Source organism: Eptatretus burgeri, chromosome 10 (genome assembly GCF_056783735.1).
Source record: "Eptatretus burgeri isolate ZD-2024b chromosome 10, Ebu_testis_v1, whole genome shotgun sequence".
NCBI lineage: Eukaryota > Metazoa > Chordata > Myxini > Myxiniformes > Myxinidae > Eptatretus > Eptatretus burgeri.
The window spans coordinates 14765952-14783901 of record NC_140970.1 but is presented as its reverse complement, the minus strand read 5'-3'; the positions used below and the strand labels follow the sequence as shown (position 1 = coordinate 14783901).

The window sequence follows — 17950 nt, the reverse complement described above, 5'->3', positions numbered from 1 at the left end:
ATCGCTTGAGGACGGGAGCTCTGCGCTGGGCCACTCTATGAGAGCGTGTAGGGCAGCACGCAATCATGGCAAAACCCAATCCTTATCCCTATGTCGTAAGAGGCGACCAGAGTTGTGTCAAGAAGGGCATCCAGCGTAAAACCTATGCCAAATCAGTATGCGGATCATAACGGATGATCTGCTGTGGCGACCCCTTACGGGAGCAGCCGAAAGAAGAAGAAGATATATATATATATATATATATATATATATATATATATATATATATATATATATATATATATATATATATATATATTGTTACGGATTCGCGCCCGCTGGCGTGCGACGGCCACGTAACTCGAATCGCGACACGTCGCCCACCGGACGGACAATCCAGTCGTGACCCTCTCGGACTAACGCCGGGAACCAGTCACGGGTGGACCTTTCGGTCTCACCGCGATCGAGCCAATCAGCCCCCGCGTGGGATAGGGTTGCTCGCCAAATTCGACCTCCCTAAGTACCCACACGGAGGGTAGACCGGGCGATCGCACCTCGCCGCAGGTCGACTTCGGACACGGGCCACTGAAGCGACCCGTTCCGTACTATCGGGATAACCGAGCGGTGTTATCGTCGGCCTCGACGGTTCGATTAATTATCGGGCGTATTCAGTCCACTACCAACCCTTTACGTGAAGCAAGATGAGGATTCAATGAAAGAAATGACGAAGCGAAGCGGGAAACAGTTCAACACAAAGCACATTTATTCGCGCTGAACGGAAAGCACACATATTCAATTCCACCAAAAGCACATAGAAAAGGAAAAGAAACACAATGCAATTTTACACAAAAAGCAAATGCGACAATGCAGATCTAATACCGATTACGCGAGCACACGGCAACACTTATACAATTTTACTTCACAGACGGCGCCGACAACACATACCCAAAACCAAGGAAAAGAACACCCTCAAAGATGAGGCGGGCCTGAGGCCGAGACCGGGTCGGGCCTACCCGTCTGGTGATGAGACGCGGAGTGGCGATGGTGCCTCAACTCCGCGGGCCTCGCGGGCAGTGTCTGGTAGGGGGTGGGAAAGGGGCCCCCTTGGTCGCACTATCTCAGCGCGGGGGGAAACAGGAGGGGGTTGCTGATGCTCGGGGTATAGAGGATTTCTACTCTGCCTCGAGTCCCGCGACGAGCGTCTCCACCTCGGCCAGGTCGCGCCGTCGGCCTCCCTGGTGTGCAGCTCCCTGCACGACGCGAGCACCCCCTCGTCTGCCCTCGCCGCCTCTCCACAGCTCCGTCCCCTCCGCTCCGACTCCAACGCACACGACGACGACCAACTCCTTCTTGCTTCTTCTTCCCAACTCCACCGCCCGCGAAGTCTTAACTCTCTATCCTTTGACTGACGAACGCGGTCGCTTTTATAAGCCCCGTGGCTTCGCTCTCTCATCTTTGACCCCCTGCCTTCGACCTTTCACCTCGCTCCCCATTGGCCCGAGAAAAAGTGGGCGTGAATGCTTTTTGATCCATAAATTTGCATATAGCGATCGCCCTCCAACGCCCTGGAGGCGGGGCCAAATCGCCCCTCGCTCACCGATTGGACGGAACAAAAGTGGGCGTGTGTCGTTTTTGATCCGTTTTTGAAGCGGAAAATCTGTGGTTTTGTACACGCTGTTCGGCGCGCGCCCTGCACGAGTCCAACACCGGTACCCACAAGCGGCGCAAGAACGGTGGCGATGCGACGGTTGCGAGGTGTGACGTGAAGCGGCGCCGCGGTGGGTGGTTGATGTTGTGGTTGGTGGTGGTAACAATGGCGGTTGGTCCAAAATAAAGATAGTAAAAGAAAAACGGCTATCCTGAAGAGTCGCAGCACGCATAAATGACATGTATTCCCACTAGACAACGGGTTTGGGCCTAACTACACATATACTTACCGAGATATCTCACCTAAGGGACCTGAATGGTGGTTTGCGAATTTGGTAACCACAACAATATATATATATATATATATATATATATATATATATATATATATATATATATATATATATATATATATATATATATATATATATATATATATATATATATATATATATATATATATTCATTCACTTCCGAGCAGTAATGAAAGGAAGTTGATGCACAGTCAAATCATGCAGACACAGAAAGCATATGAAAACAACAAAAAGATTGTTAACTTCCTTCAACTGTTTATGGTTGCAAAAAATATGACTTCCCCAACAAGGAATTTCAACACAGGAAGAGGCCCTGAGGCCCAACAAGGCTGCGCAATTAAACACTCGGCATCAAGTAAGGAAGCAGCACATACCATTTTTAAAGTCTTTGGTATGTTGGGTTCAATTTGGCTGGGGTTGTGTTCAACACAATCACCTCCTAAACGGACACTCTTCCCATTATGCCGCTGAGTCTGGCGAGACTTATTTTGAAAGAACTCCCATCAACCAAGACTTCTTACTTTATGAGCCCCAATTGGACTTAATCCAAAATGAGGGCTTAAGGATTGGGTCTCTTGTGTCCGTCGGTCCCTCCGTCCACAGCCTTATCTCGATCAAGTATCTACCAATTTTGTTCAAACTTACAAAGACAAAACATGATGGTATACATATGCACATCATTTTGTTTCATGATTCAATCAAAGATGGCTGACTGATAGCTATTTTAGTTGTAAAAAAAACTGATGTTGAACACTTCCTCAACCATTTCTTGGGCATGCATTTACCAATCTTATTCAAACTTGGCACACAGATAATGAATGATGACTTACATAAACATGTCATTTTGTGTCGAGATCAGATCCAAGATGGCGGACTGTGGCCATTTTGTTACTTACGCAATTTGACCAATCATACGCAATCTTCCATGTCACATGACCACTCAAGTCGGTTGCGCATACGCATTAATCTTGTAAATATGGGCTATCCCTTTAACTCCATGCAGCAAAATTACTAAAACCACAGGGGCTATGACATTTTTTGTCTGTTCTCCTTGTTGAAGTTAATATGTGAATGAATGATAGCTTTCAAAGAATAAGTATACAATAAAAAACACAATCGAGAAAAACAACAACACAGAAAAGGAAAAAAGTAAATGCAAAAATAAATGCAAACAGAACAAACAAATAAAAAAAATAAGACTGGTATATACAAGTTTCGAAAACGAATTATAGGTAGTGGTGGCTGGAGTGTGGTGAAGGGAGGGGGGATATTTGTTCCAGCTTGCAAGAGTATATAACCGGCCACATATAATTTCAACCATAATCACTGAAGTGAAAAAGTGGTTCAAATAATTTTTAAAACACAGGTCTAATTATTTCATCAAGGTAAGACAGAAGTTTAGGGTGAACTTTTTTTTGATCATTGGAAAGTAAAGTTAAGTTAATGAAACCTAACTTATTTTTAAAGGTATCCCACTACGATGTACACACACTTATCCTATTAGTGCAGTATTTCATTCATGCCAGTAGCAAGAACATAATTAGCATAGGTATGCAGGCATTCCAGGATATTCACTTCTTCAGTCTCAGCACTTTTAACCTTTATGCCCTTCAGATGCTCCAAGAGTAGTTTGAAGACATTGAAGTCACATGGTGGTGTCCCAGGACTAGAAGGGGCACTTCCCATACCGAAGTGCCTTCCCATTATCCAAAAGTTATTTTGGAAACATCTTGATGGTTATCTTATTCAATTTCAGGTGTGAATGAATTACAGTTTCTACACTTCTAAGCCTCATACAATTCTATTTACTTGACACATGCATTTATCATCCCTTACCAACCCAATTCCATTTTTAAAACATTTGCATCACCCAAGCACAATTTCAATGTGAAAAACACCTGTCATTGAATTGTTCAGCCAATTATTTCCAGTAAATTTCAGCTGGTCTGGCACTTTCGTTTACCAAAATATTCATGATACACAACACCATTCCCAGCACATAATACAGTGTTTATCCTATGTTTAAAATGGCCAGAATGTTTTCTGCAGCTGTGATCCCACTTAACCTGTTAGAATTGCATGATGATGTCATTAACATGCTACAAACTGTAAATTTCTGCAGTGCTATTTATTATTTTAAGATCATCTGGAAAAAAAAACGTGCAACCTAACCTTGAATGATCATCAAATAATATATTGTACTGTACTATTTTCTAAATAAAGGCAGGGAAGATAAGTTCGGACTTCCAGGATCTCCCACCCCCCCCCCCCCCACTCATTCCCCTTACTTTTCCTTCCCTTCTTTTTTTCTTCTTTGATTTGCCTCAGCAGGACAAATCTTTTGAAAATAATTTTCTAATCGATATTGTCATACTTTCGTGATTTTTATATAGAGATTATGCACGATGCTCAACCTGCACCTCAAAATATTCAATTCACTGATCTAATAACCGCCAGTTTTATGTGTAGCTCACACCCTAAGCATATACATTAATCCAGCTTTGGACAGAAAATATGGGAGAGAGACAGAGACAAAGAATGAAAATGTGCTTTGTAAAGGAAAGCACAAGGAATCTTGGAATTGTGGAAGATGTATGAGCTGACATTCTTATTTGTTGCAGTCAAGGCAAACAACACATAACATACAATGTTTGTCATGTAAAAGCTGTTTATCTCACGCAATCTGGCACCAGGTGGCAGTCCGGCGATATCCAAGCTAACAATGACTGCTCCCATGGATAAGGCAGTTAAAGCTTCAAGTCATAAAACAACACTCCCCCAAGAAACCATCAAAACATGGTTTAGATCCACGAAGGAACTGTGACGGGAACTGCAGTTGAAGTGTAGCAATGCAGACGCAAATCGTTTCGATATTGTTCGTAAACGTAAATATATTAATCATTATGTCGATATTGGCCAAAACATGCACTAATCAATGCCCAAAACATACCAATGTGTAAGCCAGGATGCTGAGTGGCAACCAAAGACAATGATAAGACTTATCCTTCTTTACTTTACTTGCCTTCAATCTAAAGAAGTGGAATAGAACGGATATTATAGTTAATTAAATTATAGTTACAGAAGAGTTAGTAAATAACGTTCGTATCAAAGAGCACACAGCACTGTATTTGGAAAAAAATTTCACCAAAAGAACACAAAATTTGAAGGAGGTGGGTTTGGGGTGGATTAACGGGGGTATAAAAGATCAGGGTTTTGGATGGGGGAAGAAAAGAGATGGTGGTGAACAGCTCATTTGAAGACTTGGAGGGAAGAATGGGATTGGAGAGAGTGTGGGAGTTTGTCCCAAAGATGGGGAAAAATGAGGAATTAAAGAAGGAAGGTGGGCAGTGATTCTTGATTTTGGCAATTTTACCAGAATGGGTTTGCTGACGGAACTTGAGCGCCCTGCAGAAATATGGGGGGGGGGAGGGGGGACATATCTCACACAGAGCGTGGGGGGGGGCAGAGAGGAGATGGTAGAAGACAGAAAGACCACCGACCTGCCTGCAGTGAGAGAATGAGAGATCCAATGACTCAGCCTCATCGCGGGAGATACCAATGATCCTAAATGCAATGGTTGCCACAGCGTGAAGCTGAGAAAGGGGAGAGGCGGGAGAACCAGCCCAACGGGAATTGCAGTACTCCATCTGGTTGCAGACAAAAGCTTTGCTTGTGGTCAGGAGCTCAGGTGGGCTGAGGAAGGACTTTGCACGACGGAGGATTCCCAGTCGGTGACTGGCTTTGGAGGCCAGGTTGGAAATGTGGCTTTCCCAAGGAAAGGTCATGGCAGATAGTGAGACCCAGAAGCTTGAAAGAAAGGACTTCTTCCGGAGGATTGTTGAGAAGGTAAATGGGGGCAAGGGGGTTCTAAACGGTCCTTTCAGAGAGACAAAGTGAGAGTGTGAGATTTGCCTGGATTGTAAGACATGTTCCATGAGTTGGACCAGTTTGTGATTTTACCCAGATCTGCAGTGAGTGAAGAAGTTGCTGCATGCCAGTCTGAAGGATGACAGATGGTATGGCAGAGGGTGGAGTCATCAGCAAAGGGATAAAGAGGATTTTCCAGAGAGTCAGAGAGATCATTTGATGAAAACAAGAAAAAGAACAGGGCCCAGAACACTGCCTAGAGGAACTCCAGCCTGGACAAGAAGAGGGGATGAAAGAACTCCATTTAGGGATACACGTTGACTTCGACAGGAGAGGAAGTCTGCGAGCCATGAGTGGAGATGGCCTTTGATACCATAGGAGGAGAGTTTGGTGAGCAGGGCAGGATGCCAGACCATGTCAAAAGCAGGCGATATGTCGAGGGATATGGCTCTGATTTCATGTCCGGCATTGAGGACCCCCATCCATTTTTGGAAGAGCAGAAGAAGCATATCCAGGGTCGAGTGACCTGGTCTGAAACCAAATTGATGATCGGAACTCAAGCCATTGGAGAAGAGGAAGGATTTAATGTCTAAAGCGATGATGGATTCCATAACCTTGCTGATGATTGGGAGAAGGCTGATTGGTCTGTGTAGGTCCAAGTTGCAGGGATCTGTTTTTGCACCTTTTTATGCAGGGTGGTAATATTTGCTGATTTCCAAGCAGACGGCAGATGAACTTGAGCAAATGAGAGGGTGAATAGACCAAAGAGAGGGTGAGTAAGAGCAGAGGAGCAGGTTTTTAGGACATGTGGGTTGATGCCGTCTGGACCGGTTGCAGAATCTGAGTCGAGGTTTGACAGAAAGCTCTCCACTTTGTCAGACGAAAATGACACAGAGTCCAGGGACAGTTGGGTGCGACTGGGTAAGGTGGGTACAGAAGGAAATGGGTTTCGGACACAAGATTTCGATGCAAACACCAAGTTTAGGCATTCAGCCTTTTCACGTGCGGTATCAGCAGTGCCTCCTTTTGAGGAAAGGGAGGGGATGGAGGGGGAACATACACCAGAATCAAACTTGATTAAATGCCACTAGGATTTGGAGGAGGGAGAGAGTTTTGAGAGTTCAGATCTGAGCTTAGAAAGATGTTGTTTTATCGCTCCCCTGAGGGTAAATACACACTTGTTCCAGCTTTATGGAAGGAACTGAGATTACCCTCAGTTGGGTTTTTTTTTTCCATGAGGCAAAGGCAAGTTGTTTCAGGACAACTGCCTTGCCATAAGCTTAAATTGGAATAGCAATTCGATAAAAGTTGAAAACGACTTCATATGGTGTGATCCCTGTAACAAGTACCTTATCGGTTGAAATGATCACCACTGGTAGTATGTTTAGTTCAATTATCATCTCCTGCTACCAACGTTGTGGATATGGTATGAAAATGCGAATTTGATTTCCCTTTGTTATTTCATAATGATAATTGCTACATCAGTAACAATGTTTCCTATTAAGTAAACGATTTGCACAAAACTAGTGAATGCAAGTACTGAAGTATTCAGCAACATTCTCCAATGTTTAAAGGTGCATGTTATATAAATTATCACAAATTTTACATGAAATATTTATCGAAGCAAATAAATTCAAGAAATAACAGATGCATGAGTTACAGTGCCAACAGAAAGTCTACACTCTCTTAAAATTTTTCACCTTTTGTTGCCTTATAGCCTGGAGTTAAATTGCATTTAATCAGACTTTTTCCAGCTATATCTACACATCGTAACCCACAACTTCCAAGTGAAAAACAAATTCCACAAATTTCAGAAATTTATCTTAAAATACAAAACTATAATATCTTGGTTGGATAAGTGTCTACCCCCAAGTTAATACTTGGTGGAAGCACTTTTGACAGTAATTACAGCTATGAGTCTGCTGGGATAGGTCTCTACCAACTTTGCACACCTTGATTGGGAAATATTTGCACACTCTTCTGTACAAAACTGTTCAAGCTCAATCAAGTTGTGTGGTGAGTGTTGATGGACAGCAATCTTCAAATCATGCCACAGAATTTCGATTTGATTTAGGTCGGGGCTCTGACTGGGCCACTCAAGGACATTTATCTTTCTGTTCCTTCGACACTCCAGTGTAGGTTTGGCTGTGTGCTTCGGATCATTGTCATGCTGAAAGGTGAACTGTCATCACAATTTAAGCTTTCTTGCAGAGGGCAGCATGTTTTTCTGTAGGATTTTGCTCCATCCATTTTCCATGCTATCTTGACAAGTGCCGCATTTAGGTAAGAAACATCCCCATAACATGATGCTGCCACCACCATTATGCACAGTGAGGATTGTGTTCTTTGGGTGATATGCTGTGTTGGGTTTGCACTAAATATAATGTTTTGCATTTAGGCCAAAAAGTTAGGCCATCTTGGTTTTGTCAGACCACAAACCATTTTGCCACATGGCTTCAGAATCTCCAGTGTGGTTTTTTTGCATATCTCAATCGAGACTCAAGGTGGATTTTTTGCGTCATGGCTTCCTTCATGCCACCCGATTGTGCAGGCCAAACTTGTAAAGTGCATGGGATATTGTCACATGCACACAGTGACTTGTCTTTGCTATAAAGGTATGTTTCTCTTTCAAAGTTGCCATTGGCTTCTTGGTGGCCTCTCTGATCAGTCTCTTCCTTACTTGGTCATCCAGTTTGGAGGGATGGCCTGATCTATGCAGGGTCTTGGTGGTACCATACGCCTTCCACTTCCTAATGATTGTTTTGACTATGCCCCAAGGAATATTCAAGGCCTTTGAAATATTTTTATACCCATCCCCTGATCTGTGCCTTTCCACCACTTTACCCCAGAGGTCTTTTGAAAGCTCCTTGGCACTCATGGTTGAGTCTGTGCTGTGAAATGCACTACCCAGCAGAGGAAACCTACAGGAACAGCTGATTTTATTCTGAAATAATCAGAATCATGGCAATTTAACACAGGTGGGGGTCAAATAACTTGGTGTGTGATTTTGAAGGTGATTGGTTAGGCCTAAGTCACATTTGCTCTACGGCGAGGATATGGCGGCCGTACGCCCTCTGAATTGACAGAAACGTGCGGCGGCCGCAGATTTTCTGAGGTGGCTTCAGGGTGGCCCTAGGTCGTATGGCTATATTTTACAGGCTGTAGGGTCGCCGTGGAATTATAGCACGGAGTTATAACTTTTTTCATTTCTACGTTCGCCGTAGCAATTCGACATGCCGAAACAAAAGAACTGGTTAAAAAAAAAAGAAAAAAAAGAACCCACTCGTTACCGTCCGTCTGGCCGCATGTTCGCCTTAGGACCCCCCTGCGGTCCCCCTGCGGTCGCCTTGTGGGCACCTTGCATCTGCCTTGAAAATTCTATGGCCGCCGCAGGAACGCCCGACGGTCACCGTACGACATCAAATCAAAGACCGTACGGCACCCCCACGTTTTCGGTCTCCACAATTTCTAAATATCCCATGCAGCTACCCGAAAAATAAAAACATGTGACTGCTACATTGTGTGACCGTGGAAATACTGCAGCCGCCCTATAATTGCTAGTGGCCGTAGATTTTGTAGACCCTCCAGCCGCCGTGCCAAATGTGACTTAGGCCTTACACCTGAGATAATTTACAATTGCTGTTATAAGAGGGGTAGACACTTATCCAACTAAGATATTCTAGTTTTTTATTTTTTATTAATTTTCTGAAATTTGTGGAATTTGTTTTTCATTTGGAAGTTGTGGGCTATGATGTGTCAATAAAGGTGGAAAAATCTCATTTAATGCAATTTAACTCCAGGCTATAAGGCAACAAAAGGTGATAATTTTGAAAGATGGATATTTTCTGTAGGCACTGTAGATAGTAACTCTCTTGTAATATTTGGTGTTTGTGCAGTGCATGTCCAATATTATTTTAGAGTATTACAATAGCAATACCGTAAAACCCTGATTTCGCGGATTCACAATCCAAGAAACCCAGTCATTCACAGGTTTGTACCTGTGTTCTGTTCCTACTTCCATGGCCCCCATGTTCCAGCGACTTGTGGGTTTTGTGGGTATAAAACATCATCACCCACCCGTGGACACCCAACAATGGCTTCTACGACCCACTAGTGCTGGGCCGTCGGCAATTTTTTAGTAATTGGCATCAGCCGTTGAGGTCAGTGTGAGTGCCGACTTACCGCTTGTAGTACCTTTCTGTATACAACCCAAAACCCTTGAGTAGCTTTCACCCTTGAATTGGGCAAATTTCAATCAACAAATTAAATAAAACCATGTGGCATTATAGACGTTCCAGTGGTAATGGTTTTATTCAACTGAACATAAACATTCAAACGTGGAGAAAAGGGAAATGGCTGCAAAATAGTACATTGCAATATAAATAAATTGCATACGAATGAACATGCAGATTAAAGCGACGTTATAACAAAGGACAGATGTGACAAATGAATTCACAAACAGACTTGATCACTGCAAACCACAAAGAGTAAACCATCCCCATTATACATGTGACATACAAGCAATTAAGAAAGAAACTGCACAAGAAAGGCCTGTCACCTGCACATTCTGAGGAATATTAATTACATGATGAGAAACACTAACAATTTGCATGATAAAATATTACCATCGAACAGGAGAGACACTAAGGAGGGTTAATGCAGCATAAAGCAAGGTGAGGATTCGAGAATAGGTGCAAATAGCACATCACGATGTGGAAACAGAGATAAGGTAAACACGAGAAAGGGGAAAACCAGGGTAAAAGGGATTAAAGAAGGGAAAAGGAAAACTCAGCCTGGGAACCAGGCTATTTAGGGTTGAAATAAATGGAGAGCTAAAAAAACACGTGAGCGACCTTAGACCAAAAGGCATTCTCATAAAAAATTAATATGAAACATAAGAAGAGGAGAGCAGCTACCATCCATCCATCTATTGGTTCCATACTCTGTGCAGAGTGTTGGTGCTGCCTAAGCAGTCTCCTTGGCTATTGGGTACAATCCTGGATAGGTCACCACTCTGACACAGGATACCAGCAAGCTGGCACTCATTTTGCAGACCTCAGAAGGATTACAGGCAGAGTTAAACCCACTTGGTATAAATGAAACAGCTGAGTGGGACTTGAACTCAGGATCCTCGGATCCCAAGCCCACCACCCTCACATTAAGCCAACACCAGGCATACACAGCAGCTACATAATAACCTGAAATCAATTAAAATCAAAATCAGCTGTAAGATCATCAAAAAGCTATAGATGTAATTACTTTCTACTTTAAAATATTTTCAAGTGATGTGCATAAACAGTATTCTTTATAAACAGCTGGCAATTGTCGTGTGACTGGGAGAAAACAAATTGTCTCGGTAATTTGGAAAACCTGTTAACACAGCAAACGGCTTGGAAATCGGGTATTATCAAATTTAATTCATTTTGCTTTGGAACTCACAAAGAGAACCAACATAACCTTTCTAAAGCACATCTGGTTCATATCAAATAACCAATTGCTTTAGAAACAGCCGCAAGTACAAAGGAAAACGTGATCGCTCGTACACTGCTGAGGTTAAAAGTAAAAACCTACTGTACGCCCTTCTTGGCCATACCAAGGTAATATGTTACCTGAACACACGTAACAAGGTAATGGTTTGTCTCTTGTTGACCTTGTTAAATCACCGGGTGAGTATGCACCACTCGTGCACTGAGACCACCATTTATAACAGTGTCAACACCGATCGATTTACTTGATGCATGAACGTTTGTTCGGAAGGAAATCCCTTTGTAACCCAGGGACCCCCCTTTATTGTATTTTGTATATAACTTGCGTTTCACATGACCAGACAAGTATGAAATGCTTCCTTTTATATCTGTCAATGGCTTATCTTCAACATAGCTCATGGTGAGAGAGTTGGAAGGACTTCAACGTCGCCCACTGCAACCCCCCATGATTCATATATTCGAGATTTACAGAAGTTTTCAAGAACACATCCCCCGCAAATTTCAGGGTTTTACAAATTTTGGATAAATTTAGTGATTAAAATAACATTGCTTCCTTTTTTTGTCACACAACTGGTTGATAAAACCAGCATCCTGTTGTGGAAGAAAAATTGTTCTGCTTTTGAAAATGAAAACACATTATCAAACTGAAATGCAGCAGCAACAAGTCTGATTTTACCTGATTGGTGTCGCGAGTCGTGAGAGAGTGAGGAATGCAGCGAGGCTGGCAGTGTATGATGAAACGACGATGAGGGTGAAGAACCACCACACGGCGAGCATAACCCGTGCAGAGACGGATGTCAGCACCGGCTCACCACCTGAGGTAGGTTAAGGAGATGTTAATGCAAAAGAATATGGATGTGGCATGGTATGAGGCAAAGATGACTTACGAGGAGACTTCAGAAGGTTCTCCGAACAAGATACTCACAATAGTCCATGACACATCCAACAAAATATGTATGTATATATATATATATATATATATATATATATATATATATATATATATATATATATATATATATATATATATATATATATATATATATATATATATATATATATATATATTGTTGCGGTTATAGAAACCGCATGCCTCCAAAGCAATGGCATCCAACATATAGTGGTCCCAAGACAGTTATTCCATTAATATGCGTTTAGATAGTCCCTTCCCTTTTGTCTGGTGGGTCAAATGGGACGTGCGTTGAGGGGATCTCATAGCTAGGTTTGCTTACACCACTAAACGTCATTTCTACTCTTTTTTCTGCTTATCCCTGAGGTAAATCCGAATTTGCATCCTTGCAGAAGCCGACAGGTGCAGCACGTGCCACGGCCGGAGGAGGGGAATAGAAAGCCGCAACGACACCATGGGCATTGACATCTGATCTGGTAAAGTGATCCGGTTCGGACAAGGCGTACCGAGGGCATGTTCCCCGGTAATTAAATCACGTGATTAATTAGGTAAACCAGTAAACCCATAGACGGGAGGACCCGAGGTCACGAGGTTGAGTTAACCGTATCCACCGTCAGTTAGCGAACCGCCGCGTCATGGAATTATCCATGTTCGACGTCCTACAATTCCGGGGAGTCTGGTGGGAGCCAATATAGCTCTTCACCCCTGGTGGTCTTCACATCTGAAGCCCCAGCCCGCAACAATATGTGTGTGTGTGTGTGTGTGTGTGTGTGTGTGTGTGTGTGTGTGTGTGTGTGTGTGTGTGTATATGTATATATATATATATATATATATATATATATATATATATATATATATATATATATATATATATATATATATATATATATAAAAAACAAGGTAGACATTTATGTTATAGAAAATATAATTTGTATTTGTCAGTCGATCTATCTACCCTTATTGTCAGGTTTTCCGTCGTTATGTTGGGTAGTCGATCTATCTACCCTTATTGTCAGATTTTCCGTCGTTATGTCTGTCTGTCTGTCTATTTTTCTGTCCAGGCCAGTACTCCGTTAATCATAGGCCGATTTTGATGAAATTCTGGTGGTAGGTTCATACCATGACCTAGTTGTGCGCATTTGAGAACCGTTGCTATGGACCCCACGGTTGCCTAGCAACCGGCCTTTGAAATTTTCAAAAAAATCTAAAAAAATAAAAATATCGAAATTCAAAAATCAAACTATGATCGTTTGGGGGCAACACATTCACCCTCCTTGACAAAAAAAATTCAGCCCGCTCCCATGAAAACTGTCAGAGAAAATAGACTTTGAATGAACCCTGGTCGAAAAAAAATAAAAAAACGAAGTTCGTTATATCTCAGAGACTATGAGTCAGACATACATGAAACTGGTATGGTAGGTTCATGGTATGTCCCAGTTATGTGTGAGAAAGAACCGTTGCTATGGACGCTTTTGTTGGCTAGTAACGGCTGAAAAACGACTAAATTCGACTTGATCGACTACCCATGTCCGCCTACCGGCTTGTTCAGTTATGTGTTTATAAAAATATAAAAACATTGGTGTGTCTTGGTGATTGTTGTAGATATCTCATTCATATAAGCCTTGGAACGCTTCTGGCAATAATCTCTGCCAATTAAATGTGAGAGAAGTACAATAATATTACGTGAATCTTCATGGCTTGAGTTGACACTCGTGCTCACGAATGATGTATTGTTGTTCTTGAATACGACAGTTCAAGTTCATATTCTGATATACCATACTTTGTTACAGATCGTAGGTGTTGCCGAAGCAGTTTTTTGGCGAGGGTTATACTGGATCGTTTGCCACTGCCTTCTCAGCAGTAGTTATCGCAGAAATTTGGAATCTGCATATGGCGCTGGAGATAGCTCGCCCACTTTTCACGAAGGACACCATGGGATCTTTCATGTTCACCAAATAATACTTGCAGATGGGACACTCAGTCGAATGTCCATCTGTCTATCCGAGGGATGGCACACTCTTTGATGAATCACCCTGCCTGTGAAACACCGGGATGACAGTTGATAGCTGGGCAGAGATTCAAACCCAGGCTAGACAGCTTAGAGATGAGTGTGCATACTTCCAAGGCCATCCTGCCAACCCTCAAGTTGATATACCAGAGATGTTACTCCAAAACTTATGTAAACAAGGTAGATATGATCACAAGAAATGATCATGTGAAACCATCTCTACATCTTTCCTTTCATAATTGTTGTCCCTCGAAAAGACATCAAGTGTGTCCTTTTGCATTAAAAAAAAAATTTTTGTAACTTTTTTTTTTTTTTTTAGAAATATGTTTACATGTTGGAGAATTCCATTGTTATCGCATGGGATTTTTTTTCTTTCTTAGGATTTGTGTTGTATTAAACATGAGCAGTCCCCAGCCACCTTTTTGTTGGAATGATATGGGAAGAGAAAGGGAATTTGAAGTGGACTACAATCTTTGCTGAAGCTAAAGTGACTAAATTGATGTCATGGTAATTTCTGTTTCTCAAGTGTTTTGCCAAGAGTATGTGACAAGAGCGCCTTTATTAACCACGTTCTACTACCGATTTACAAATGTCAGACAAACTTTATAGATGTACTGACATTACTTTACAGCCGATCTAACATTCTAAGTAGTACCTACTTTATATAAATGTGTGTTGTTGCTGTCGATTGGCCCCTTGCCTGCTTTACATAAACAGGGCAGTGGCACGGAGACAGATGATCGATCTCTTGGGAGCAACCCAGAATACAGAGGATAGGAAGTCCACCGACTTCCTCATAATATTCCACCATTAACAACACCCATGTTTGTCTGATTAGCCTATGAGCAAATATCTCGTGGCCCTGTCCCCCCAGGCTGATTGCCAGTATTAGTCCCTCCCACCCCTCTGTTCTCTTCCTATTCCTTTGCAAAAGAATGCAGTTTTGTGTGCCTTTTGTGGAATTCTTTCAAGATATGAAAATTTCCATCAGTTTGCAGCTTCCTATTAGAAATAAAATGCAGGCGATTCTGGTTTAAACCAAGTTTATAGCTTTAACCAATTTTGAGTTAGGCTGTCAGTAAATAATAAGAATAACTCGTAAAGAAAACATAAAATGTCATAGCCTGTTGTTTTAGCAATTTTCCTGTACTGAGTTAATGGGGGAGCCCATATTTATGCACAATTAAAATGGCCACCAGTGTACCAATCAGCCAGCTTTATATCATATCACCAAAAAAGTGAGGTGCATGTGTACTCCATCATGTACTGTGCTTGAGCCAAGTTTGAACAAAATCAGACCATGCATGTCTGAGAAAATAATGGGGACACATTTAAGTAACAAAATGGCCACCAGTCGGCCACCTGATGTCGAAAAAAAATGACATGCGTATGTAAGCCATCATTCTTTATCTGCGTGCCAAGTTTGAAAACATCGGTAAATGCTTGCCTGAAAAATGGTTGAGGGTGTGTCCGATTGCGTTTTTTTTTTTTTTTTTTACAACTAAAATATCTACTAGTTGGAGAAATTGGATCTGATTTCGAAAAAAAATGACGTACATATGTACACTATCATTTGTTGTCTTTTTGCCAAGTACGAATAAAATTGGTCCATACATGTCCGAGATTGGTTCCGGATGCACCCATGCACACATCCATGTACGGACAAGAAAATTGAGACCAAATCCATAAGCCCCCATTTCGGACTAGGTCCAACGGGGGATAATAATAAGAATGACAATGGGTACTTTTGGGTCTCTCATTTTTCTAGCTCAGCGATGTTGTCCCAAAGTTTAATCAGTGTTATTCGGTGGGAAATTCTCTGCATATGTCAGGTTTATAAGTTTTATCTGGAAGATTTTTTTTTTTGAATATTTATGTTGTATTTAGCCAATGGAGTGTCTGGGCCATCCCGACATAAGAAGTCTACCGACTTCTTGATAAAAAATGCAAAAAATATGTACACCAAAGTTATACTTTGACAGAGATAATCTTGACATTGTGAATGTGGAAGGTGCAAAAAAGGTCAAAATGTGGAATGTGGAAGGTGCAAAAAAAGCAAAAAATTGTCAAAGGTGCAAAAAAGGGATTTTTGTGTAAATCATTAGATTTCACATAAGGACAAATCATGGAACAAATCATGTTGAATACTTTTTTGTTGTTTCTCATCTTACTATTCTTTTTTTTTAATCAACCTCTAAAGCTAAAAGAGAGAAAATCGATACCAAGTGGCTCACATCATCATGCTCTCGGACCAGGAGAATTGTTCGGGGTTAGCCAATGCAGTTTTATGTGTCTCTCCACCCTGGACCATCCTCCACATTCAGTTGGAAGTGTACAAATTTATTAACATGCGTGACAATTTACTTCGAACATGACGCACTCAAAGACGTGAAATCCACACAATTAGGGTGCATAAATTCATTGCGAGATAGCTTATCCCTCTTCCCTTTCAACTGACCTTTCTAATCAGACAGTCTACCAATAACAAACTTATAGCACTGCCCCTTCCCTTTAACTGTCTTCACACTTCATTCCATGCTCTTTAAGTGCCAATCACTGCAGGCAAGTCTCCTGAAATGGAGCAGCCTTCTTTCTTCCAGATCTCATCGACTTCCAGCTCTGTTTCTCTAATGTTTCATTGTCGTTGTAGTGAACTAACAAAGATCCCAATGGTTTTAGTCTCATTCTCACAGAGTAGCCATGTGGTAAGTTGAGCCACCCCCTACGGATTTTCTTTGTTGCATGTTTCTCCTTTGTCTAAAACTGCTTTTTGCCTTCAATCAACAAGCAAAGTATATGACTTGTTATAAATAGATGGTGCCACCTTTCAGCTCTCTCTATCCTGACAGGGCTTGACTCAACTTAACTCCCTCTCTCGTACATGACTGGAACACACATTTGTCTTTATTGGCTTTTTAAAAAAACTTTCTGTTCATGTTCTTCTATTTATTCTTGTGTTTTGTTTTAATTCTTCTACTGACTATTTAACTTCAACATTTATCTCAGGTTTTTTCTTCTGTCTTTGTCAGTAAACGTTTTTGTGGTTTTGACAATTTGCATGAAAGGTGCACTTCAACATGAAAATCAGTTGTATTCTTTCATCATAACCATCATGGATGCCAAATAAAATACCACTATTGTACATTTGAAAAAAACTTAATAATGATGGGAGTTCATAGGGCATGATACCCCACACAGTATCACTTCAATTTTAATTAAATAATGATTTTAACGATCACTAAAAAAAAATCCGAAAGTTTCGTGCTATTGAAGTACACCAGAAGCAGTCCTTGATACCATACCACCTTTATACACCACCCCCCCCCCCATTGAACCTTCATTTAAACTGAAGTACTGCAAAACTGGAGGTTCTTTGAAATATTACGACAGTTGATTTTGTGTTCTACGTTGTTCAACTATATACAGTGGCCTGCAAAAGTATTCACCTCCCTCAAAGTTTTCACATTTTTATGCCACCTGAGCTTATTTAATGATCCTTTCGATTCAAACTTAATATAATCATCTTCACAAACTACTCCAAAGTGAAGAAGCTAAAAATTGCAGATAAAATGTGAATAAATTAGCTTAACAGAGAAAATAAGGATTCCAGGTGCTCATTATTCACATACTTTGTCTAATGAACCCTAAATCACTTAAGGAGCAAATTATTTCGATGAATTGTTACAAAATAAGTGTTATAGGATTCACCTTATGTAATTAGTGGTTTAAGTTGAAAATT

General features: G+C 41.4%; 1 protein-coding gene and 1 long non-coding RNA gene across 2 annotated transcripts in view; one reads left to right on the top strand and one right to left on the bottom strand.

Annotated features, from left to right (window-relative positions):
- Positions 1-17950, bottom strand: part of LOC147017967 (glutamate receptor ionotropic, delta-1-like) — a 639638-nt gene that overhangs the window by 106288 nt on the left and 515400 nt on the right. Inside the window, exon 13 of the mRNA XM_085897103.1 lies at positions 11970-12108. Within this exon, the coding sequence (XP_085753229.1) occupies positions 11970-12108 (139 nt within the window). The remainder of the gene's footprint in view (positions 1-11969; positions 12109-17950) is intronic.
- Positions 11944-15680, top strand: LOC147017968 (uncharacterized). The gene is made up of 3 exons (XR_015062210.1): positions 11944-12113; positions 12596-12679; positions 13994-15680. It is a non-coding gene; the product is annotated as an uncharacterized LOC147017968 (long non-coding RNA).